The 27514-nt window shown below is 38.0% G+C and overlaps 1 protein-coding gene across 3 annotated transcripts in view; it reads right to left on the reverse strand.

Annotated features, from left to right (window-relative positions):
- Wdr7 (WD repeat domain 7) overlaps positions 1 to 27514 on the reverse strand; it is a 391751-nt gene that overhangs the window by 353616 nt on the left and 10621 nt on the right. For all 3 annotated transcript variants that reach the window (XM_013077256.3, XM_004858390.4, XM_004858389.4), the window contains exon 2: positions 16136 to 16307. In XM_013077256.3, coding sequence (XP_012932710.1) covers positions 16136 to 16294 — 159 coding nt within the window. In that variant the 5' untranslated portion in view covers positions 16295 to 16307. The remainder of the gene's footprint in view (positions 1 to 16135; positions 16308 to 27514) is intronic.

The following is a 27514-nucleotide window of genomic DNA, read 5'->3' on the forward strand; positions in this document are numbered from 1 at the left end:
TAAAAGGGGACATCTCTATAAATCTACAGACATTAAAATAATAAGGGAATATTTTGGGCACTGTATGCCAATAAATTCTGACAACTTAGATCAGGGTCAGCAATCCCTTTCTTTAAAAGTCTTTACAGGTCATATGTGGTCTCTACTACATATTTGTCTGTGCGATTTTCTTTTCAAAGTCTATGAAAATGTAATCACCACCTTTAACATAAGGACTGCACCAAAATAGTTCATGATTCTCCACACCAGAAAAGCAACAACCAAACTAAACCAAACAAAACAAAAGAAAATCTGAATAGCCCTCTGTATTTTATATGAATTGAATATGTAATTTGAAATCTTTCCCTTGGAAGATGGCAGAGTGGTGAATGACAGAGAAACAGCCTTTATGAGATTTGGTGTCCGCAGGCTGCAATATAGCAACATGAAGAACAGAAGGAGTGAAGTGGATCCCTGGGACACAGCAAGGAACTGAAGCAAGAACTGAAGTATACAGGGAGAATGAAGAGAGAGACCTCCATGCAGAAGGAGGAGGTGGCAAGTGGTGCTTTCTCCCTGAGCCCTGACTCACTGCGTGGGAGGAGCAGCTCAAATGCACGTGCACAGTGGCTGCACATGCACAGTGGCGCCTCAGAGAAACCCATGGAGAAACACACAAGTGGAATAGAACAGTGGATGCAGTGGCTGGTGAGTTATTCAGGTTCAGATGCCACCCAAGAGAGCAATTGGTCAAGGCCAAGTTCAGGCTAGCAGGGAGCCAAGTTAAGTTAGAAGACACATGGACTGTTTCAGGCAGAACAAATCAGGTTCTAGGCTCACAGCCAGAAACCAACCTGAACTTCAGTAGAACTAAAGGTATGGGCTTGCTGGGATTCTCCACTACTTTACCATAAATCTACAGCTGGCTTACTGGGATTAATCAACATAGGTCTGGGCTGAGTCTGCCCACTCTGTCTATGTGACAGCAGAGACACTCCAGAAGTGGACTTTTTTTTTCCTTTTTTTTTCTCTTTTCTTGTTTGTTTTTTAGTTTGTTTTTTCTTGTTTGTTCTTGTTTTCATATGAATATGAACATTGTTACTAGTTTTTTGTTGTTGTTGTTCGGTTCTGTTCTGTTCTTGTTCTCATGTATTCCTTCTCTTTCCCTCCTGTCTTCTTCACCAGGTTCCCAAATTATATGTAATCTTCCTTTGTCCACCAGTCTTGCATCTAATCTCTTCCTCTTCTTCTATTTCTCTATTTTTTCCCCACTAACCCTTTTAAAACTATCTCCTCTGAGGGTAAAATTGCCATATTGAGGGTGTATTTACTATATACAAAGTTCTGGTTTGTTTTAGATTTTGTTATGTAACCACAAATATAGCTCATACAGATAAAGATGGCAAATTAATTTTCATTTTCTAGGCTGTGTTTGATGCCATTGTTACTGCTGATTGTACTACTTTAACTAGGTGACATTATTCTTCTAATCAGTTGTTCTTCCTGGTATGCCAAGACTAAGATTCCCTAAGGCTCAGGAACAATACTGTAGGCCAGTGTTAAAGACACAGGAGCTAGGCCAAATAGGCAGTAACTTCTCATCCTCAATATATTGAAGAGATAGGATCTTGCAACAGACTCAAAACCCAAACGCTAGCTACACCTGGAAGACATCTCTGAGAAGTAGTCATTTTCTAAGGGTTACACATGTGTGTCTAATTTATTTCACTTAAGAGTATGGTTTCAAGGTGCATCCATTTATCTGGAAATGTCTCAAGTTTATCCTTCTTTATGGTTGACTAGTACTCCAATATATTAAAAATATATATATATCTTCTTTACATTCATCAATTGATGGGCATTTGGGCTATTTCCAAGATTTAGCTATCACAAAATGTGCCACTATAAACATGAGTATGCATATATCACTGTGGTATAATGCTTTTAATTCTTTTGAGAAGATACCAAGAGGAGAAATAGCTGGGTCAAATGGTACCTCTAATCCTAGTTTTTTGAGGAATCTCCACACTGATTTCCACAGTGGCTGCACCCGTCTGCCCTCCCACCACCAGTGGAAAAGTGTTCCTTTTTCCCCACACCCCCTCCAGCATTTGTTGTTCATTGATTTCTTGACATTACCATTCTTTCTGGAGTGAGATGGTATGTCAATGTTGTTTTAATTTGCATCTCTCGAATGGACAGTGACGTTGAGCATTTTTTCATATATTTATTTGCCCTTGATATTCATCTGAGAAGTATCTACTCATTTCAGGTGCTCACTTTTGGACTGGGTCTTTAAATCTGGGGGGTGGGGGTGGTCCTGATTTTTTTCAATTCTTTGTATGTTCTGGATATTAGTCCTTTGTCTGAGGGACTACTGGCTAGAATTTTTTTCCCACTCTGTGGGTTGTCTCTTCACCCTGTTGGTGATTTCTTTTGCAGTGCCTAAGCTTTATAATAAGATGAGATCCCACTTGTTGATTCTTTGTATTACTTCCCATGCAGTCTGGGTTTTGTTCATGAAGTCTTTGCCTACCCGGGTCCTCAAGAATTCTCCCTATTCTCACTTCCAGCAGATTTAGTGTTTCTGTTTTTAATATTTAGATGTTTGATCCATTTTGATTTTAGTTTACTGCATGGAGAGAGATATGGGTCTAGTTTTAGTCTTTGGCATATAGAAAGCCAGTTTTTCCGACATCATTTATTAAAGAGACTATCCTTCTTCCCATGGACATGTTTGGCCCCTTTGTCAAAGATAAGGTGGCCAAGTGTGTTTGGGGTTGTTTCTGCATCTTCTAGTCTGTTTCATTGATCTTCAGGTCTGTTTTTGGTTTTTTTTGGTTTTTTGCCAGTACCATGCTGTTTTTATCACAGTAGCTCTGTAGTGTAATTTCAAGTCAGAGATTGTGATGCCCCTGCCTTGCCTTTGCTGCCCAGAATTGCCTTTGTTATTCTACATCTCTTCTGGTTAAAAATAAACTTTAGGATGGTTTGCTCTAATTCTGTGAGATTTGTTTTTTGGATTTTGACAGTGATTGAATTAAATCTGTATAGTAATTTTGGTAGTACGGCCATTTTCACTATATGGCCATTTTTACTACCCAAGAACATGTTGGCAGTGAACACATGCCGAATCAGCCTGCTGCAGACAGGCAGGTCTGTGCACACCCTACCGAGGTCCTGAGTCACGTGGAAGACACTAAATCACCCCGCTGCAGACAGGCAGCCACCTGATTCCACACTACAAAGACGCAGAGGACACCAGACCACCAGACCAAGGTACTGAGTCCCACTGTTGCCAGCCCAGAGGTAGGGGCTTCTGAGACATCGTCCCACTGCTCCTGGTCCAGAGGAAGGGGCTTCCCGGTCACCATACCTCCCACTGCTCCCAGCCCAGAGGAAAGGGCTTTTGGGCCACCTTCTGTCCCGCTGCTCCTGGCCAAGAGGAAGGGGCTTCCAGGCCACCATCCCTCCCAATGCTCCTGGCCCAGAGGGAGGGGCTTCTGAGCCACCATCCCACTGCTCCTGGACCAACGGAAGGGGTTTCCCGGCCACCATCCCTCCCACTGCTCCCAGCCCACAGGAAAGGGCTTTTGGGTCACCAACCCTACCGCTGTTCCCGGCCCTTGTCCCACCTCACCCAGCTCAGAGGAGATAATCCGTGCAGGTGACAACAGCCCCCACCCCAGTCAAAATAAGAAAACACACAAATAAGTCTCAAAACCAGACTTCCAGATCACCTACAGCAACCCCAAAGGGAAATGGGATGGAACACTCTGATACTCAACCACCTGGACCCACTGAACTGGCAACAAAAGGGGATCTGGAAAAAATGAAATCAGAAATAATTTCTCAGATAACAGGAGAAATTGTGCCCCTAGTGCAAGACATGATTACTAAATCTAGAGAGGAGCTCAGGAACATGATGGAATCCCAACATAAGAAACAAATGGAATCCATAAAACAGATGCAAATAGATTTCCAGGAGATGAAAAACTCCATTGAAAGTCTACACAGGAGAATGAGCCAATGTGAGGACAGAATTTCAGATATAGAAGATAAGATTGCAATTAGTGACCAGGAAAAGAAAAATTGCTTCAAATTTATAAGGGAACATGCGAAATCAATCTAGTAGCTGCTAGATGATGCAAAGAAGAATAACATAAGATTGATTGGGCTCAATGAAGAAACAGGAGAGAGTGGAGATGACATAAAAAAATCTCTTCACAGAAGTGATGGCAGAAAACTTCCCAAGCAGGGGAAAAGAGCTTGACATACAGATAAATGAGGTATATAGGACTCCAAATAGCCTTGATCAAAAAAAATCTACACATAGGCATATAATTGTTAAGATTCCAGAAACTCAACAGAAGAACAAAGTTCTCCAAGCAGTCAGAGAAAAGAAACAAATCACATACAAAGGAAAGCCCATCACAATCACAGCAGACTTCTCAACACAAACCCTCAAGGCAAGAAGAGCTTAGAGTGACATATTCCAAGCCCTAAAAGAAAACAGCCTCCAACCCAGATTGATGTACCCTGCAAAACTATCTTTCAAAATGGATGGAGAAATACTATACTTTCATGACAAAGAGCACTTTAGGAACTTCCTGAATACCAAACCAGCACTCCAAAGAATTTGACACAACATCCTAGGAACAGACATTGAGGATCACAACCCCAGGAAGCAAAACACAATGAACCCATCTGGCATGACAAGAAATTAAATGTAAAGGGGGAGAACCCAACAAAAAGAAAAAATCATGGCAATGACAAGTCAATACATTTCAGTTATAACCATCAATGTTAATGGTCTCAATTCACCAATCAAAAGAAATAGACTGGCAGAATGGGTCAAGAAGCAAAATCCAACAATATGCTGCATACAAGAAACACACTTAATTCAAAAGGAAACTCATAGACTGAAAGTTAAAGGGTGGAAAACAATACTCCATGCAACAGGAACCCGAAAAAAAGCAGGAGTAGCTATCCTCTTGGCAGATCAAGTAGATTTCAAACCAACACTGATTAAGAGAGATGAAGAAGGACACTACATCCTTGTAAAGGGAAGAATCCAAGAGGAAGAGATGACAATCATAAATATCTATGCACCAAACACTAGTGCACCCAACTATATAAAACAAATACTAACGGACATGAAAAGTCATTTATGCACTAATACAATTGTAGTGGGGGACCTCAACAACCCACTGTCACAAATAGATAGATCAACTAGACTAAAAATAAGTAATGAAATACTAGAACTCAATCGAACTATTGAACAAATGAACTTAACAGATGTTTACAGAGTCTTCTGCCCCACAAAATCAGAATACACATTCTTCTCAGCTGCACATGGGTCATTCTCCAAACTAGACCACATATTCACACACAGAACATGTTTAAGTAAGTACAAAGGAATTGAAGTTATCCCCTGTATATTATCAGACCATAGTGTGATGAAATTGGAGATCCATAGCAAAAGAAACTCAAAATATTTCATAAACACGTGGAAATTGAACAACACACTTCTGAATAACCAATGGGTCACAGAGGAAATTAAAGAAGAAATCAGACAGTTCCTTCAATTAAATGACAATGACAATATAACATATTGGAATCTATGGGACACAATGAAAGCAGTCTTACAGGGGAAATTCATAGCAGTGAATATGCATATTAGGAAAACAGAACGAGCCCAATTAAACAACCTGATGCTGAACCTCAAGCTTCAGAAAAAGAAGAGCAGGACAACCCCAAAGCTCATACAAGGGAGGAAATTATAAAGATCAGAGGAGAAATCAATGCAGTGGAGACTAAGAGAACAATACAAAAAATCAATGAAGCCAAGAGTTCGTTCTTTGAAAGAATCAACAAAATTGACAAACCTTTAGTAAACCTTGTCAGAAAAAGGAAAGAAAAGGCCCAAATCCATGCAATTAGGAATGAAAAGGGTGAAATGACAACAGACCCAGCAGAAATCCAGAGGATCATCAATACCTACTTCCAGAACCTATACGCCAATAAGATGGACAACACAGAAGAAATGGACAGATTCCTAGATACATATGAATTACCAAACTTGAACAAAGAAGACCTAAAAATTCTGAACAACCCAATATCAACCAATGGAATTGAAAATGTAATTAAAAACTTATCAACTAAGAAAAGCCTGGGCCCTGATGGCTTCACTGCTGAATCCTACAAGACATTTAGAGAGGAACTGCTGCCACTACTCTTTAAACTGTTCAATGAAATTGAAAGGGAAGCCACACTCCCAAATTCATTCCTGGAAGCAAGCATCACCTTGATCCCCAAAGCAGAGAAAGACCCAACTGAAAAAGAGAACTATAGGCCAATCTCGCTAATGAACATAGATGCAAAAATCCTTAATAAGATAATGGCAAACAGAATGCAGAAGATCATCAAGAAGATCATACACCCTGATCAAGTGGGATTCATCCCAGGGATGCAGGGATGGTTCAACATACGAAAATCAATTAATGTAATACACTATATCAATAGAGCCAAGGACAAAAACCACATGATTATCTCCATAGACGCAGAAAAAGCATTTGACAAAATCCAACATGCACTTATGATAAAAACCCTACAAAAAATTGGAATAGATGGTCTCTACCTCAAACTGATAGAACCCATCTATGAAAAACTAACAGCCAATATCATACTAAATGGTCAAAAACTGAAATCCTTCACACTCAAATCAGGAACAAGACAAGGATGTCCACTATCACCACTCTTGTTCAATATAGTTCTGGAAACATTAGCCATGGCAATTAGACAAGAGAAAGAAATAAAAGGAATAAAGATAGGTAATGAAGAAGTCAAATTATCATTATTTGCAGATGACATGATACTCTATATAGAAGACCCCAAGAACTCCACCAAAAGTCTTCTAGACTTAATAACCAAATTCAGTCAAGTAGCTGGTTACAAGGTCAACACACAAAAATCAATAGCTTTCCTCTACACCAATGACAGACTCGCTGAGAGAGAAATAGGGCAAATAATTCCTTTCACAATAACATCCAAAAAACTGAAATACCTAGGAATCATCCTAACGAAAGAAATCAAAGACCTCTTCTCTGAAAACTATGGCACTCTGAAAAGAGAGATTGAAGATGACATCAGAAAATGGACAGACATCCCCTGCTCCTAGGTAGGAAGGATTAATAGAGTGAAAATGGCCATACTTCCAAAACTGCTACATAGATTTAATGCAGTTCCAAATGAGATCTCAGCAGCATACTTCATAGACCTCGAGAAAACAATCCAAAAATTCATTTGGAGCAAGAAGAGATCCAGAATAGCAAAAGCAATTCTAGGTAACAGAGACATGGCTGGGGGTATCACAATCCCCAACCTGCAACTCTACTACAAAGCTACTGTGATAAAAACAGCATGGTACTGGCAAAGAAACAGACCTGAGGACCAGTGGAACAGATTAGAAGATGCAGAAACAACGCCAGACACACTCAGCCATCTCATCTTTGACAAAGGAACCAAACACCCTCACTGGAGGAAAGATAGTCTCTTTAATAAATGGTGCTGGAAAAATTGGGCTTCAACTTGCCAAAGATTAAAACTAGACCTGTATCTCTCACCATGCACTCAACTAAAATCAAAATGGAGTAAAGATCTAAATATTAAAATAGAAACTCTAAACCAGTTGGAACAGAGGTTAGGTAGAACCCTTGAAGACATGGGTGTAGGAAAAGATTTTATGAACAAAACCTCAGTTGCCCGTGAACTAGCACAAACAATCAACAAGTGGGATCTCTTCTTATTAAAAGGCTTCTGCATAGCAAGAGAAACCACCAGCAGTGTGAAGAGACAACCCACAATGTGGGAAAAAATCTTCACCTGCTCTTCCTCAGACAAAGGTCTACTATCTCGAATCTATAAAGAACTTAAAAAGATCAGATCTCCCAAATTTAAAGACCCAATCCAAAAATGGGCATCTGAAATGAACAGACATTTCTCAGACAAGGAAGTAGAAATAGCAAATAAATACATGAAAAAATGTTCAACATCACTGGTCATTCAAGAGATGCAAATGAAAACAACACTGAGATTCCACTTCACTCCAGAAAGAATGGCTGCTAGCATGAAATCAACCAATAACAGATGCTGGCGGGGCTGTGGGGAAAGAGGAACCCTGATCCACTGCTATTGGGAGTGTAGACTGATGCAACCACTGTGGAAATCAGTATGGAGATACCTCAAAGAACTAGGACTGGAAGTCCCATTTGACCCTGCTATTCCACTGCTGGGGATCTTCCTCAAAGAATTAAAAGAATCATACCACAGTGATATATGTGCACCCATGTTCATAGCAGCACAGTTTGTAATAGCTAAAACTTGGAAACAGCCCAAATGCCCATCAACTGGAGACTGGATAAAGAAAATGTGGTTTTTTTATAAAATGGAGTACTACTCAGCCATAAAAAATGAGAAATTAGAGACATTTATAGCTAAGTGGATGCACATTGAGGCAATACTCTTAAGTGAAATAAATAGGACACACATGTGTAAATACCGAATAGTTTCTCTGGTGTGAGAAACTGAAAGTGTAAATAAGGATGAAATGTATAATAGGTAATGTGAAATAGGAAGAAAAGGGGCAAAGGGGAAGGAAGTAGGAGGGCTAGGAAAAAGGATAGAAGGGAATGGGATTAATATGAGAAAATGGAAAAATAGGAACAAAATCTTTGTAAATAGGGAGGACTGGAGGGGTTGAAGGGAGAGCTGGGCAAGGGTGAAAAATAAGAATCAAGAGAGACTATGTAAAGGTGCAAATTTCCAATGATGAATGTCATTATATTGTATACCTAAAATGTACCAATGATTAGAATGAATAATTGATAATGTAAAATAGGAAGAAAAGGTCCAAAGGGGTAGGGGTAGTGGGAGAGGCAGGGGAAAGGAAAGAAGAGAAAGGAAAAAATGATGAGAAATGGAAAAAATGGAAATAAAGTCTTTGTAAATAGGGAAGGGTGGAGGGCGTGAAGGAATGAGGAAAAAATAATAGGAATGGGGTAAAAATAAGAACCAAGATGCATTATATAAAGGTATAATTCCCAATGAGAAATGTAATTGTGTTGTATACCTACAATGTACCAATAAAAGAATTTAACACAAAAAAAAAAGAACATGAGATAACTTTTCATTTTCTGATATCCTCTTTGATCTCCTTTTTCAGAGTACTGTAGTTTTCAATGTAGAGGTCTTTCACTTTCTTCATTAGACTGATTCTTAGTATTTCATTTTTCTCAATGTTATTGTGAAAGGTACAACTACAACTTTTTTGGGGGGGTAGTAGTGGGAATTGAACTCAGGGCCTCTCATTGAGTTACATCCCCAGCTCTTTTTATTTTTCATTTTAAGTGAGTGTCTTGCTAAGTTATTAAATTTCCCAGGCTAGCCTTAATATTGCAGTCTTCCTGCCTCAGCCTCCCAGAGTGCTGGGATTATAGGCATGTGCCACTATGACAGGCCACACTATAACATCTTAACATCAAGAAATTTCCAGGGGGACCAGGTGCAGTGATATATTCCTGCATTCCTAGGGAGGCTGAGGCAGGAGAATTGCTTTTAACCAGCCTTGGCAACAGAGTGAGACCCTGTCACAAAAGGAAGGAAAGGAAAGGTGTGAGGGAGAGAAGGAAAAAGGAGAAAAAAGAAACTTCAAGAGGAAATAAATATTATGATCAAAGAAAAAAATGTAAGGTATACTGTTACTTTTATGCCTTTTATTTATATCCCACCTTGTTAAATAAAGATTCAAGTTTTGCCATCATAGTAATGAGACATTTTGTACCTGATCAGAACAAAGAAGTACCATAAAATAATGTAGGAAAAATTCATAAAGATAATCCTCCTTCATAAACCACACAGTTCAGAGGAAACAGTTATCAAATAATTGCTGGCAATACAAGAACAAAAGATGGGATGTACCGGTTCTTAAGAGTAAACTGTAACACTAATCCAATCTGGGACCTTGAAGTCAATCAGCATCATTCACGACTCCTTTTGGTAATTCTCGTTAGCTTTTTTCCCCCTACTGCCTGAGATACTATAATTCCCATTCATGAATTAAACTCTCACTACCAATATGTGTAAGCAGTGTAATAACTGCCTAATACACATTCCTTCATCTAATACTTAAAACAATCTTATGTGGAAGACCTTACTTTAAACCTAAGCACAAGAGAGTCAGGTAAATCACTCAAGGTTACATTGCTAGATATAGGATTGGACTCAATCCATGTTTGTCCTACACCAAAGGGTGACCTTTACCCTAAAATTTTACATTTTTCACCAAATGTCATCAACTATTCTATTCTCTTCATAGATCTTTCCTCTATTCAAATGAAGATGGGAATGAGTCTCATATTGTAGCTTTATAGGTAATAGAAGCTTAATAAATATCACATGTAGGACACAATATTTAAATCTTGAGATTTATCATCAGTTCTCTAGGGACTCACTAAATTACTGCTCCAATTTCTCTCACACATTTTACTGCCATCATGGGATTAGGCCAAGCTTCTGCCCTTTTTCACAGACAAAAGGAGACCAAGATACAAACAGCAAAAGTTCCAGCTAACATTGTGAACCCCTCAGAGCAAGACGGCTCGAGGCACAGTCCCCCTGAATGTCACTAGGTACAGCTAGATGCTAGAAATGTGGTACTTAAGAGGACCCACCATATATACCAAAAGGCAACACATTTTTGTAGCCTTTTTTTTTCTTCTGAGTAAACAGATTCCTTTAATATTTTCCAAATGATATATCTCTCATAATCCCCATTCCACTTTCCACTTTTCCCCTGTCATTTTTGTCCCTCTGACTTGAACTTAAATAGAACTTTCTAAAGAAATCCATGCAAAAAAATCCAGTGAAAGAACTGTTCTGAGGTCTCACTGCCTGTAATCATTCCAGTACAATGTGGTGCATGCAGTTTTCCTCCTTCAATGGGACAGTGATGATTCCCATTTGTTATCAATCCCAAAGTCTTATTAGGATTTCCAGTTACTCCCAACTTATATGCCTAGACTTTACATATTGAAGTTTGTGATATCATTTTTCCAGTTTTCTGATTTCATTAAGTACAGTGAAATACAATGAAATAGGTACTTTCCTTAAGTACAAGAAATATACTATGTTTATCTTTGTAACCCAAATGCCTAGAAATGCCTAGAACTCAAATGGCAATTATTATTAAATTAGTAAATCTGGGTTTAACTGAGTGCTTACTAAGTAATACTTGTCAATATAAATCCCCACATGCTCTGCACACTACCTAACGTGATCCAATCATATGTCCTCCCAATTCTTCCTCCATGGCTGGTTCTTCCACATCACAACATGTAATGCAATGGCTGGAGGAAGAATAAGTTTCTTCTTTGCTCCTCATTCTCCCTTCTGCAACTCCTGGGTTTCCCTCCTCTAATATAACCCTTAGCACTTTTATATCTTACACCAATCAGAATCTACCTTATTGCATTCTTTACAAATATTCAGGTTACTCACTTTCATTCCTTAAAGATTCTGGCACCTGGCTCAGTTTCATTCTCTATACTTCTGATATCTTAATTCCAGGTGATTTGATATCTTCACAAACAAATCCTGGAGTACCCAGCCTCTCACTCCTTAAACCTCACTGTTTCCAATGACCTTGCCATACACACTACTGTTACTGCCTTCTAGTTCCATGATCATTAATAAACTCCTCTAAAATCTTATTCAAGTATATCTCTCTCTGGTCACTACCTTTTACCACTCTAACTCAGCCATCTTATCTCTCAACTCCAACAGTTTTTCACCCCCACAAAAAAACTCGGATGGATCTCCACCCTCCCACCACTGCACCAATCACCATCCTTCATTTTATCTACCTAACTTTACTACTACCCTGTAGTTGGGTACACATTCAAATCCTAAGCGCAGTCCCTCCCTCTGTTAGGTCTGCCAAGAAAGCCTCACAATGGTTAAATCTGGCTCTCTGATTGGCCTGGGCTTATATCCATGAAACTGAAGGTTGTTGGACAAAAAAAATACAATACCATCTGACTGTTTTCATGTTCAGTTAATGATATCTAATATCAAGGGGCCTCTGAGTGCTACCCAATAGTCCTACCTCATTTCTCTAGTCCATTCATACTCTCAAACCTCCTAAGTATTCGCCACACAGCTTCTCTCTCTTCAAACTTCCAACAGCTCCTCCCCTATCCTCACTTTTAGCTGAGGACCTTAAAGGACCTTCTTTTTCTGAAAAACAGTGGAAGCATCAACACCTGTCCATGTTCCTACCAAAAGAACAACCAACCTACCTGCAACCATACACTCAACCTTCTCTTGTAGTGAATGATAGCTGTTGCTCTTATTGAAGAAAACTTCTCAATCTACCACTGGATTCCACCCCCTCAAGTTGGTAAACTGCATTTCAATTGCCAACCCTCTTAAAAATCATCAGTATTCAATTTTGCCATTCCCTTCAATATACAAACAGCTAAAACACTTACCACTAAAAAAACAGCAATACCATCATCAAACAAAAGACAAAATTACATCTTGATAAATGCAGAAAAGGATTTGACAAAATCCAACAACTCTTCATAATAAATCAAAAAACACAACTCAACAAAGTAGGAAGAGAAGGGAATTACCTAAACTGGATTAAGGATACCTATGAAAAAAAATAACTGATATCATATTTGAAAATCAAAGACTTTCCCTCTAAAATTAGGAACAGAGCCAGGCATGGTGGCACACACCTGTAATCCCAGCACTTAGGAGGCTGAGGCAGAAAGATCTCTGCAAGTTCAAGGCCAGCCTGGGCTAAATAGTGAGTTCAAGGCTAGACTGAACTACATAGTGAGACCTTGTCAAAAAAAAAAAAAAAAAGATCAGGAACAAAACAAAGATATCCACTCTCATGGTATCTATTAAATATCACACTAGACATTCTATCCTGAAAAATTGGTGGGGAGGGGACATAAAAGACATTCATATTCATATTGGAAAGGAAGAAGAAAAACTATCACTATATAAGGATGACATTATGTTTTATATAGAAAATCCTAAGCAATCTACTGACACTTAAAACTAATAAATTCAAGAAGGTTGTGAGAGAAGGTTGTGAGATACAAGTTCAATGAACAAAACTTAACTGTATTTCTATCACTGGCAGTGAATAATCTGGAAATGAGATAAAATGAATAATTCCACTTATTACTGATTCAAAACATTAAATTCTTAGAAATAAATTTTAAAAGGTACAAAACCTGTACCCTGAAAATTATAAAATATTGATTTTTTGTTTTTTTGTTTTTGTTTTTGTTTTTGAGACAGGGTCTCACTATGTAGTTCAGGCTGTCCTTGAACTCAGTGTGTAGCTCTGGCTGGCCTCGAACTTGTGGCAATCCTCCTGCCTCAGCCTCCCGAGTGCTGGGATTATAGGCATGCATCACCATGCCCAGCCAAAATATAGTTTTAAAAACTGAATATCTAAATAAATGGAATCACATTCTATGTTCAAGATCAGAAAACTTAATATGGCAATACTTCCTCAAATTGATCCAGAGATTCAATATATTCCCTCTCAAAAACCCAACTGGCTTCTTTGCAGAAATTGACAGGCTGATTCTAAAATCCTGGAAGAGCCAAAATAATCTTTGAGACACAAGTGTTAAAGTATGAATCTAAAATGACCTCCAGCCAAGCGTGATGGCACATGCCTATAATCCTAGCACTTGGGAGGCCAAGGCAGGAGGACAGCTAAGAGTTCAAGGCCAGCCTAAGCTACAGAGCAAGATCCTGTTTCAAAATAAAAAAACTAAAATAAAATAGCCCCCAAAGCCTCATGTGTTTGGAAGGTGATTGTATTAAGCGGGGGGCTATACCCTACTTGCTGTTGACAGGTGGGGTCTGATCAGAAGAACTGAGTCACAGGGGCGTGTGACCTAGGATACACAGTACATATCTCCCTCCCAGGCTCATCTCCTCTCTCTGCTTCCTAACAACCAGAACAGGAGCAGCTTTCCTCCACCAGACCCTTCCACCAAGCCCTTCCTGCTTTGGAGCCAGCTGACTATGGACTGAAAACATGAGCCAAAATAAACTTCTTTAATTTGTGGGAGTTGGTTACGGGTCTCAGTGACATGGAAAGTGACTAAGACAAACTCCAAACTAAAGGATACTCAGTTCCAATGTCAATACTTAACAAAAAACAATGGTAATCAAGGACAGACATATAGAACAATGAAATAAAACTGAGAATTCATATATAAACACATGCATCTGTATTCGGTTGATTTTTCACAAGAATACCAGCGCCATCCTGAATAGTCTTTGTAACAAAAGGTCCTGAAACATTTGGAAGGACACGTGCAAGTGAATGAAGTCAGGGTTCTATATCTATCACAGATAAAAAATAAATAATATGGAACAAAGACTTAAATGTAGGAGGTCAAACTATACAACTATTAGGAAAACAATACAAGGAGAAATCTTCATGACCCTAAATTTACAACGATTTCTTAAATACGACAACAAAATCACAATAAAGAAAAAATAGGCTTCAGAAAATTAAAATAGTTTGTGCTTCCAAGAACACAATCAAAAAAGTTAAAAGACAACCTATAAATGGGAGAAAATATCAGCAAATCATGTAGCTGTTAAGGAATTTTTATTTAGGATATATAAAGAATTCTTATAATTCAATTTTTAAAAAAAAAGCAACAAATAGCCCAATTTTTAAAATAGCTAAAGGGAGCTAGGTGTGGTGGTACACACCTGTAACCCCAGCATTGGGAGGCTGAGGCTGGATTCAAGGCCATCCTGGGCTACTAGTGAGTTCAAGGCCAACCCTAACTCCATAGTAACACCCTGTCTCAAAGGATCAAAAACTTTTTAAATAGAAAACATTATGTTAATTGGAAAAAGCAAGCCATTAAAAAACTTACATACTGCCTTTTATGATTCCATTATACAATATGTCCACAACAGTCAAAGAAATAGAAAATAGATTACTGGATGCCTAGGGAGAATGGGAGTGTTGAGTGACAGTTAAAGGGTTCAGGTGTATTTCTGAAGTGATGAAAAAGTTCTAAAATTGACTGTGGTAAGGCTTGCACAGCTCTACAAATATACTGAAAAAACATTAAAATATATAACTTTAAGGTAGTGAATTATATGATATGTTATATATCTCAATAAGGCTATTACCAAAAAAAAAATTTTTAAGTCAACTTTTTTGATCCCATATTCCAATATTCCATATGACCTAACATTCCATTTTCTCTATTCTCTTTTACAGAAAATTCCTAGGAATTGTTGTCAAAGACAGGAGTTACAAATATAGAAAGAAGAAATGCAGAATAAATCCTATGTACCACATTGGAATTGGAGGTATCAGTGTGAGTGAGTGTGAGTGTGCATGTGTGTATGCATATCCCCAACTCATATTCTCCTTGCCTTTTCCACTGCGGGGCCTGAAAGCAGACTATAGAGTACTCCATTGTAACAATGAATGACAATAAACACAGGATTTCAAAAAATCAGTACAATAAACTTTACCTTTTATAAAAAGTTTTGCCATTTCAAAACATATACTTTAGAAGGTGTCAATGTTTTAAACTGTTTTTAACACCTTTTTGGAAACCTTCTGAAGAATGAAATGGGTCATAATCTTTTGAAATATTCTAAATGTAACAAATATTAAACCAAAGTACATATTATATTTGAGAATTGCCCAAAGCCAGAAGATATGAATTCTGACTAATAATGTAGTGAATCTGCATATTATGGATTTTAATCAAAACATATTGTGCATTATAAACCCAAGTATTATTCTCCATAACTTTTTTTTTCCCAATGCTGGGAATCAAACTCAAGGCCTTGTATGTGCTAGGCTAGCTCTACAAATGAGCTACATCTCCAACCTCCCACGTATAAATTTCTAACAAGTAGACTCTTTTCTCCTTTTCTTTCTTTTTTCTTTTTTTTTTTTTGTACCAGGGATCGAACTTAGGACCTTGTGTTTGCCAGGCAGGCGCAGCACCACTAAGCTACCTCCCCAGCCCAATAGCCTCTTATATTTAAATGTACACGAGACATTTCAAATACTCACTTCCAATTCTACTGAGAGATCCCAGAGACATATCTGTCCATCGTGGCATCCTGTTATGATTGTGGCTCCATCATCTGTTAAAAGTACTGTTGAGATGCAATGTGTTGGTGCTTTGCGGCCCCACAGAACGATGGGTAGAACAAGGCTGTTTCCCGCCATTGTGTTTTCAAACCTGAAAATGTTATAAGAATTATGTCAGATATTACAATATTTCCCACATAAACATGTTATACAACTTTATTATGAAGTCAATGTGTACAACTAATAAACATATATACCTGGTAGTAAATCTTAGCCACTAAAAACTTCCTATCCTCAAACAAAAATGATTAATTTATCATATTTGCTCCTGGATTCAAGTGCTTTAAAAATTAGACACAGGTCTTTACTGTAGGCATTCATGATCTTTTAAATTTGTTAATGAATGGCCAATGGTTTCAGTATTCATAGTTATTTAGCACTTAACAGTTTATGAAGTACTTTCATATGTACTATTTCTTTTCAAATCTGAAAACAGTCTCTCCAGGTTAGCAGGGTACAAAATGAGGCATAACCATTAGCTACCCTGAGTTCCAGAACTAGCAAGTGATACAGCCGAAGCGCAAATCCTTACCTTCTGATCTCAAGTCCTCTGCCTCCACAACTAAGACAAGCCAAACATAAAAATAGTTCTCAGAAAGTCCAGTACACACAGGCTGTCCCAATACCACTAAATGAGATAATAAAAAACTCTCAAAGTGCCAAGTACTCTTTTAAATAGTATGTGTATAAATACATAACATCAATTATGCCTCAAAACAAATCATTGGCTAAGTATTAGGATCACCCTTATTTCACAGACTAAGACACCAAGGCAGAGTCAAAAGGGGACAAGAAATGAATTAAAATCAGAGCCCAAGCAACCTGACTCCAGTCTGTGGTCTTTCTCAAGCTGCTGTGCTACCGGTGAAGGTCTCTAAAGCCAGGTACAGCTCCAAACAAGTAATAAATAGCAATGCCCAAGAAAAGCTCTGAGTTGTTTCCTTGTATGTTAAGCCTTAAAAAGAGTATGGTTACTAAGAAACCCATTCAACCAGAATTACTCCAGACCTAGTATGTCTGAAGGTCATGAATGTCCTTTGTTGTAAGTGCTGAATATTGAATGAGAAAGAAATTCTTTTTGAATTCATATCTCCAAAATAAGAATATCATTTTGGCAAGGAGATTTAAATTTGAGATGATACTTACTCTGTGTATGTCGTAGTATACCTCTGGAAGGAGGTCAAAACATAAGGCAGTGGTTTTTCATAAAACAAAATTGAAATTTATTTGGTGACACATGTAAGTGTTATAAACTATGTGATTAAAAATTTAAATAGTTCAGAGAAGGTAGAAAGAAATGCTAGACTCGTCAAAGAGGGCTCCATAGAAAAGAGGACTGTTGGATACCAGATACTAGAGGGTCACACGTATCCCAAGAGAGATGGTCAATCAAAAGAAATGATCACTAAAGCGAAAATAGAAAAAAGAATGAAAGACCCTGGAAGCTTACTAAAAACAATCTATGTTATATCTTTTTTGTCGTTATTGTTAGAATGCAGAGCTTTCATCAGTTTGTTTTCCCAAAAGGTAAAACACTTAGAGAAAAAAAATGCAGAATATATATCCTATCAATAAAACATTATTTGTGTCATGAAAGTTTCATAAATTACCATACTAATAGTTATTTTCATATTCCTATTTTATATTAGAAAAGGAAATTAAGCTCTGAACCAATTTTAATAAATTTAAAACAGCATGTTCCTGGCTGTATGACATCCAACAATGATGTTCTGGACAAGAAATCTGGAAGGAGTTCATTTTTCCATGGTGACAACACTTGGCTTTAAATTATATCATCAAAGAAAATCTCTCTGAAGTAACTAAGCAAACTCAAAGCACTGAACACACTCTGGTAAGCTCTGGAAAGAACAGTGATACCTGACAACTCGTACTGAGGGAATACTGGCTTAAATAGAAAGCAAATAGATCCCGGATTAAGGAGTACAGTATATGGTACTACATGCCTGAAAACACCTTTTTTTCCTAAAACCTTAAAAAGCTACTAAAAATAAAATTTTAGAAAAGTCACCAGAAGCACTAGTGAAATTATGTGAAATAAAAGATAGTGTTCTATAATGATATAATAATATATGTCAAAGAAAGATTAAATAAGACTACCAATTAACTGGCAGCCACTTAAAACAACAAATGGGCAAATTAGCCAGGACCTAACCATTTAATTAGGCAGATCACAGAAATCTAAGTTTGAATTTCTTTCAATTGAATAACTGATGAGCCAAGACACACTAAATTGGTACCACAAGGGAGTCATGTAAAAGGAAAAAGGGCAATGTAAATCCAGAGCATGTAGTTTTTTAATAAGCATTCAACTAGTCTATTTATTTGTTAACAATCCATTCCTTTTTTTGTGTGTGTGGAGACAAGGTGTCACTATGTAGATCAGGCTGGAACTCTCGGCAGTCCTCCTGCTTCAGCCTCCAGGGTGCTAGGATTACAGGTGTGCACCACTATGCCCGGCAACAATCCATTTTTTTTTTCTATACCAAGGCTCGAAATCAGGACCTTGTGCTTGCGAAGCAGGCGCAGCGCCACTGAGCTAAATCCCCGGCCAACAATCCATTATTAATGTTTCCAACATTATCACCTGGTGTTTGAAGTGAACTGAGTATATCCCAAAAAAGCTCTACAAGGCCGGGGATTTAGCTCAGTGGTTCCGCCACCTACCTCGAAAGTGCAAGGTCCCGAGTTCGATCCCCGATACCAAAAGCAAAACAAAACTCAAAAAAAGCTCTATAAATGGAAATGAAACAAGTCACAGAACAAGATACATTGAGGTTTTTTTTATCCTATTTTCATGGAAAAGGCTAAAGCAAGTGATTAAGCAAATGACTAAAATAATCTGATGTGGTATAACTTTAATAAAAATTTATCTTACTAATGCTCTAAAATATCCCATATGTGATATATGTAATATAGAATATTCCATAAATAATATGTAATAAAGATTATTCTAATGTAGAATATTTTATAATTAATATATTTGGGGGAAATGCTATATTTCAAATTTTAGCATCATATAAAAGATATGTTCTAAGCCTAGATGCTTCTAAAAACAGAACAATACTAAGAATATTCCATTTTAATTTGTTTGCATCAAAATCTGGCTTAAAATTACACTTAGAGCAAGACATGGTAGTGTATGCCTGCAATCCCAGCCCTTGGGAGGCTGAGACAGGGGGATCACTGTGAGTTCAAGGCCAGCCTAGGCTAGACAGGGAGAGCCTGTCTCAAAAAAAACAAAAAATTAGACAGAGATATCTACTAAATAAAAGTGTTTAAAATAAACTTCTTGAGTCAAGTATCAAGAGTTCTAGATCCTACTTTCTCATTTTGACAATAATTAAGCAGTCTTTGATCATACCATCTCATTTCTGAAACTCAGTGCTCTTATTAGGTGTTAAAATTAATACTGAATTGTTTTAAATAAAAAAATCAAATCATAGCCAGGCATGGTGACACATGCCTGTAATCCAAGCATGTAAGAGGCTGAGACAAGGGGACCACTGAGAGCTCAAGGCCAGCCTGGACTACCTAGCAAGACCCTGCCTCAAAAATAAATAAATAAAATCACAAAGAGCAGGAGTCTTAAAGATAAAATTTCAGCCATCTCTTAGTTAATTTAATTGCAGGTATTTCTCTATTTCCCCTTGTTTCAGCTATTTCTCTATAGAAATAATAAAAATGCACTTCAGTCAATAACAACAAAACAAATACTGGCTCTTCCTCGTGATCTCAACAATGCCTCTCTATGTCTCAGTTTCTCCAACTATAAATGATAGATAGTAATGGCTCTTCTCAGAAAGCTATAAAGACTAAGAGACCATATATGCAATGCAAGAACATAATACCTAACACATGGCAGATGCTCAGTAACATTATTTAAACACACACACACACGTTTATTTTCTGGGAGGTTGAGGTAGGAAGATCACAAGTTTGAGACCAGCCTGGGCAACTTAGCAACTTAAGGAGACTGTCTCATATTGAAGGAGGGCTGAGGATGTAACAGTACAAAGGCCCTGGGTTCAATTTCCAGTACTGAAAAAAAATCCACACATAATGCAACTTCTTCACATCCTGCTTACTGATTTCTTCCAGCACTGTCAAGTAACATTTAGTAAAGCTGGACTTTTCCACAGGCCAACATCTTTCAATGACGTTCTGTCACAACATTAAAGTACTGGGCCAGGGATGTAGCTCTGTGGTACAGTGCCTGCCTGGCAAGCTTGAGACCAAAGAGTTCAAATCCCAGTACCAAAAAACCCACTAAAGTATTGCTGTATATGCTTATCAAACACAATTCAAATTATGCAAATGTGTGTTGTGAAATGGCAATTTGTGCTGCACGGTTCTATAAGAAATGTTACAAACTTCCATCTCAACACTAAAATGGTTTTCAGCGGGGATTTAGCTCAGTGGTTCCAGCACCTACCTCGCAAGCACAAGGTCCTCAGTTCAATCCCCGGTACCAAAAAAAAAAAATGGTTTTCAAATTAAAATCTGATCTCATAACAATAATGTATGTACACTAAGAGCAGCAATTCCCAAGTTTCTATTTTGTACCTATAACATAGTAGGTTTAGGGTATTAAGTCAAATACTAAAACAGACACAATTCAATTATCCAATGGGGCTTATACAGTATGGAAACAAACAATTACCACAGAATATGAACGAAGTCTCAAGACATATGGAAACACAAAAGATGGATTCCCAATCCTAGACTTCACTGGGTCCAGCCACAAGTTTGAGGCAGCCTGGGCTCCACAGTGAGTTCAAAGCAAGCCTGGACTACAGAGCAAGTCCCTGAGGCAGGGAAGAAGGGAGGAAGGGAGGAAGGGAGGAAGGGAGGGAGGAAGGGAGGAAGGGAGAGAGGAAGGAAGGAAGGAAGGAAGGAAGGAAGGAAGGAAGGAAGGAAGGAAGGAAGCTAGCTTACTTTAACTGTAATTCAGTGGGGAAGGATAAATCTTCGGGTTAGAAGCCCAGTGAAGCTTTTGCAGTATTATGGTGGCCAAAATTAGTATAAATCTCACTACTTAATTCTGGTAATAGCTATTTCTATATACTGTTCTGTTGTCGTCATTGTTGTTGTCCTCATTGTTCTTTTCTTTCGGTTCTGTGGAATGAACCCAGAGCCTCACACAGGCCAAGCAAGTGATCTACCACTGAGACACAACCCCCACCCATGTCCTTACTGCTCTGTAAGCTCCCTAAGAACATGAACTACAATCAGCGTATACACCAAGTTGGAGATGCTTAACATAGTGTTTAAGACAGTCTTGGCCACATAGGACATCTTTAACAAATTCATTACAAAGCTTATTAGAGGTGAGAATAGTAGGAATGGTAACAACAATATGGATATCAAAGCTATTTTAGAGATACTATAGATAAAAATTGGTTTTTCAACATACCAAACTGAAAAGGATGCCACATGAATTTTGATACAGGTTTTACACAAAAGTACTCTGATGATAAAAGAAAAGAAAAAGCATTTTAAATACTAAAACTCTAAGTAAAAGATGAGCACTATATTATGATGCTGATATACATGGGAGTCACCAATAAATTCAAATTCTAATATGTAAGACAAAATTATTTTATACTTAATTAGAATTTACCAACTATAAAAAAAAAACAAAAAAAGACATTACAGAAGAATAAAATCATAGAGGCTGGTGAAATATGTAAGTACACAGGCAAGAAGACCATTCTTTCCCAAGCTAAGAGATAAGGAAAGAGGCAAGAGAGGAACCCAGAGATAAGGACAAAGGAAGGTGACAGCATAAATGAAGCTAAATGGGAAAAGAGGCATAATTTACTCTCAAAGAAATTATAACTCAGAAAATATGTCCATCAACAAAAATTATTCCACACGAATGGCAAGAACCCAACAAGCCTTTGCTAAGCCAAGCCATTTCAAAAGTATAGGAAATATGAGTCTACTTCCTGCTGTTTTGCTTTCTTTAATCACTGGAAAAGGAAAGGCTTTTGTAATTGGCAAAAAAAGAAAATCTGGCTTCCCAATCTAGAATGGAGAGAAATGCAGCTCATTATTATCTTGTACATTTTTTTATGTTGGCTGGCATTTATGTCCATTAGCAGTTCTCTCAAGACTTGGAGCTCAGAGGCACACAGTTCTCCTGACTCCTAGTGAAACTCTCTTCACTATTCTATACTGTCTTTACCACAAAATTCCATTTACAGGAAAACTTCATTTTCCAGGCAGTCTAGTTAATCAAGAATTTGCCAAAATACATTACTCACTAAAAGATAAGCACAACTGTAGTTCTTCCAGATAAGACTGTATGACGTGTGAGAGCAGCACTTGAGAGAGGGAAGAGGTGAAGATGAAAGGGATCCTCATTCAGGAGTGAAGGACTCATAGGTGTGGGCTGTCAACACCCACTAAGGACTGCCTCAGCCAAAGAAAGATGGCTGGCTAAACTCTTGTCCTTTTGTCATGGGACACCTCACATCTAATGACTGATCAAAGCAGAGATATAAAGGCCCAGCCATCATCATTCTATGTTCAGAACTGCACCAGAGTACATTGAGATTCCTCTGAGCCTCATGTCTGCACAACTTTTACCCTTGGGCAGTCCTGTTTCCTTTCCCTGGGAACTGATCTCAAGAATACTCCCTAATAAATCTGAGTACTAATTTCCATCTCACAGTCTTCTTGCCAGGGAAGCCAAACAGTGGAAAAGTACTGAAACTACAACAGTGACTATGAAATTATTCTATTTATGTATGTTTAAGAATTTCTGGGCTGGGGATTTAGCTCAGTGGTTTTGCCGCCTGCTGCACAAGTGCAAGGACGCGAGTTCGATCCCCGGTAGAAAAAAAAAATTCTGTAATTTTTAAAAGATACAAGGAAAGATCAATATCAACATCCATCATTTGGGGATAAGTTAAATGAATTGTGACAAAGGCATAACATGAAGACTGCAGTATATAAGACAATCCCCAAAATATATAGCAAGGATGCACACACAAACACGTGCACAGGAGTACATGTGCCCATACGCACTTAAAATAATTCTTAAGAAAAGCAATAATGACCACCTCTGAAAAGAGCAAATAGGAAAAGGAAGGGTCTGGGTTGACTGGAAATCCTAATTCTCAACATCAATTATTGGGTTACTGTTTTTTTCCCTACCTTTGTGTTTTTCGGGGTTTTTTTTCTGGTACCAGGGATCAAACTTGGGTCCTTGAACTTGCGCAGCAGGCAGTGAAACCACTGAGCTAAATCCGGGCCCTACCTTCGTGTTTTTTCATTAAAATACAATTAATAAATAAAGAGACCCTAACTTACCAGGATCTTTTATTTTGCTTTAAAATTGTACATATGCATATATCATAGGATTTTCTTTTTGGTTTATTTGGGTTGGGGGGTGTTTGTTTTGTTTTGTTTGCAGTGCTGGGGGTGGAATCCAAGGCCTTGCACATGCTAGTTAAGCGCTCTACCACAGAGCTACATCTCAGCCACAGGGTTCTCCAAATACAATTAACTTTTAACAAGGATTAGCTTTAGCCTATACTTTTTTCAAAAGCTAGGTCCTGTGCTGTGAGTATCCTGTCCTCAAACCCGTGCTTCACTAGTCCTGCAACCATGGTTTCTCTACATTTTCCAAAGCTTTATGTACAACATTCAACATTCTGTGTGTACTTATTCGTTTACAAATGAGTTTATTTCACACTAGTCTGTGTTCCTCAAGGGTAAAATCATTATAAAATATCAAGAATAAAACCAACCACCTTTGTTAATCATTCTTAAGTAAACTGAATTCCACTAGAAATTGGTGGTTTACCTGTACCTAAAAAGATTACTGACTTCTGGGCCGGGGATTTAGCTCAGTGGTTTCGCCACCTGCTGCACAAAAGCAAGGACCCAAGTTCGATCCCCAGTACCAAAAAAGAAAAGATTACTGACTTCTATTAAAAGTCAATTATGGGACTGGGGATTTAGCTCAGTAGTTCCGGTGCCTGCCTCGCAAGCTCAAGGTCCCCAGTTCGATCCTCGGTACCAAAAAAAGGGTCAATTATGTATTTATTGCATGAACAAACAGAGAAAACACCTAGCATTTATGAAGTTCTCACTGTGAGTCAATCTTGTGTTAACTGTTTCACATACAATACTAATTTAATCTTTTTAAGGAAAAACATACCATCATCACCAACACCATAATGAACACCATAATTCTCTAATAACATCTACAAATCAAGTCCATATTCAAATTACTTCAATTGTCTACAAAAATATCTTCTATAACTGATGCTCCTAATGCACTTCTGACTTTTTTTTTTTTTTTTTTGGTACCGGGGATCGAACTTGGGTCCTTGTGCTTGCAAGGCAGGCGGCGAAACCACTGAGCTAAATCCCCGGCCCAAGAAAGGAATTTTTTTTTTTTTTTTTTGGTACCGGGGCTGGAACTCAGGACCTTGTGCTTGCAAGGCAGGCGCCGCAACCACTGAGCTAAATCCCCGGCCCTTTTTTTTTTTATTGTGGGAGACTTCATTCTAGCTTGCGCTTTGCTAGTTTCTCTAAGCTACCTGGAGTATCTTTGCCCCTTCTCCTGCAGTTGTCACACGCATAGTGTCTGGTTTGTTACAGGATCAGTGATGGATCCTGCCTTTTGTTATGTGCATCTACTCAACCAGAATGGAACAACACAAGTAGCTTCACCTTCAGGGACTGAATTTATTCTAATTCCAACTAATTGCAAAGGTCTTTGCTGTGTAGAAACAGTTGGACAATGCAGATGACTCGACCTGTGATATCATCACACTCATGCTGACAGAAGTTGATAAGGCACATCCTCCCACTGCTGCCACAGCAAAGGGGAAGCTGTTTGGGAGCCTTGATAGAATGGAGTTGGGACAGATGGTCAGCTTCTAGCAGGGCTTTTACCAGTTGCTTGTTGAAATGATAAAAACAGGTAGACTTCATTTATTTTTTCCTTTAAAAATTTTTTTAAAATCCAAATGTAATTTAAATACTAAAGAAATGGAGAGATTTTGAATAAAATCCCCTCCTTCCAGTTATTGATCTGAGATATTAATCTGGAGCTCCCAGGGATGGTTAAGAAAGGCGTTAGACTTAGCAGGCCAACTTAGGAAAACAAATCATAATTTTAATTGTGTAGCTAAGATGACTCTTAATTGTGCCTCTCGAGAAGTAAATGAGGACAGATTTCCAAGTTCGAGGATTCTGGTGTAGATTTGAACTTGACTGACCTTCAGTGCAGTCTCATATTCCCCCAACAAAATAAATTAGTACTAATGGAAGTACTAATAGAGACACTTGGTTATCAGGGGTTTGGCTTAACCATTTTGGGAAATAAGTACTTGGTGATGAGGAATGGCATACATCTTTAACCTTGATAAATTTCATGTAAAAGCAATTATAGAAAACCCTCAAAGACTATAACTTCGAAGATGGAAGTGCAGTTCCCTTTTATTAAAACCATACAGTGTGATACTTGTTTTTAAGGGACTTACGATGCAGAAGAGTTAGTTGTATATGACTTCATGCTGTTATTTCTCCTCCTTTACTGTAACTTATGTTTAAATGATTTTGATGAAATCAGACCATTATTATTCTTAATAAATGCTTCTTTATTTTGTTAAAAATATATATATATCTTCTACAATTTTATTTTTTCCAAACCTGTAAATAAAACACTCAAGTTTTATATTCAATACTTGGTTGTTGTTTTGGACTGAATGTTATATGTTGAAGACCTAACCCTCAGCATGGCTATATTTGAAGATAGGGCCTGTGGGGAGGTGATAAAATTTAAATGAGATCATGAGAGCAAGGCCCTACTGTAATCTTACATTAAGAAAAAGGACACAAGAGCTTTCTCCCTCTCCACCACTGTAAGGACACAGTGAGAAGGTGGTGGCCATCTGCAAACAAACCCTGACAAGCCTTGACCTGGGACTGTAACCTCCAGAACCTTAAGAAAATAAATTTCTGTTGCTTAAGTCACATAGTCTTTGGTATTTTCTTAGGGAAGCCCAAACAGACTAAAACACTTGTTATGTCTCTTTCAGCTAATTACAGAACCACCTCATTTTTTTTCATATTCTTTTAATAAACAACACGAAACCTATTGCTTGCTCAATGTTCCACATTTTAGATTGATCTGATTGTCTTTTTATAAGGACATTTATCTTGTTTCTCCAGCATCTGTTTTTCCTATAAACTGGAAGATGAATCTAAAGGCATCATTAGGCTTCTCAACATTTGGGGAATACTCGATAGGTGACGTACACTTCACACTGTACCACCACAGGAAGTAAATAATGTCATGTTGTCCTACTAACAGTAATGCCACTTCGACCATCTGACTAATGTAATGACTAGCAGATACTTCCTCTATAATGTAACTGTTTTTCCCTTTGAAATTATTAATAACCTATGGAGTGACACTCTGATAAGACCATCCTGTTCCACAATATCCCACGTAATACTGGTGGTATCCCCTGCAATTTCTAAAAGCTATAATGCTGGACGAGGGGGCCCATGCCTGGAGGGGGCCAGCACCTGGGAGGGTGAGGCAAGAGGATCACCGTGAGTTTGAGGCCAGCCTGGGCTACATAGCAGGACCCTGTCTCAAAAAAGAAAAAAAAAAGTAAAACATTTAAGATATGTATCAGACCAATGCTAATTTCTCCATATTGTTTTCTAACTTTCAAATGCAAAAGCAAAATGTGCTTCTATTCTACAATCGTGGGCATTTTCACAAGAGCATTGATACGGTGCCAAACTGTGTCCTTCCTGTGCACCAAGCAGGCCCCCTGTGACTTGCAGACAAAAACAAACCCAAATTCTCCCTCAGGAGAGCAGACAACCATGAATAAGAATAGGCCTTAGCAACACCTACCAATAGGGAATACGAGAAGCAGAGAGTAAACACTAAATAGCTAAACATACCTGTCACCGAAGCAGTAAGAAATAAAAGTTTGTAAAACTTTATTCAAATTCCCATAGAGAATTCCTACATGGTTTGTCAAAAGTGTGTATCCAAAACAAGATCACAATGTGATATGATAAAAGCAATGCTCATTATAATTACAAATTTTATTCATGCTTGTGCCTTTGCCACCAATTTACTGAAGACATAAAGAAAACTGAAGACTGTTTATTGTAATCCAATGGCATAGCCACACTGAAAAACACACTGAAGAAATTAACAGCACTCAGATGCTTCCTCAGAACAAAGCTTCCCCAATCAAAGGATGTTAAGGGAAATAACCCTCTGAACAC

The sequence above is a fragment of the Heterocephalus glaber genome, unplaced genomic scaffold, assembly GCF_053883595.1.
Source record: "Heterocephalus glaber isolate CG9 unplaced genomic scaffold, H.glaber_assembly_v1.0 deba00000331, whole genome shotgun sequence".
Taxonomy (NCBI): domain Eukaryota; kingdom Metazoa; phylum Chordata; class Mammalia; order Rodentia; family Bathyergidae; genus Heterocephalus; species Heterocephalus glaber.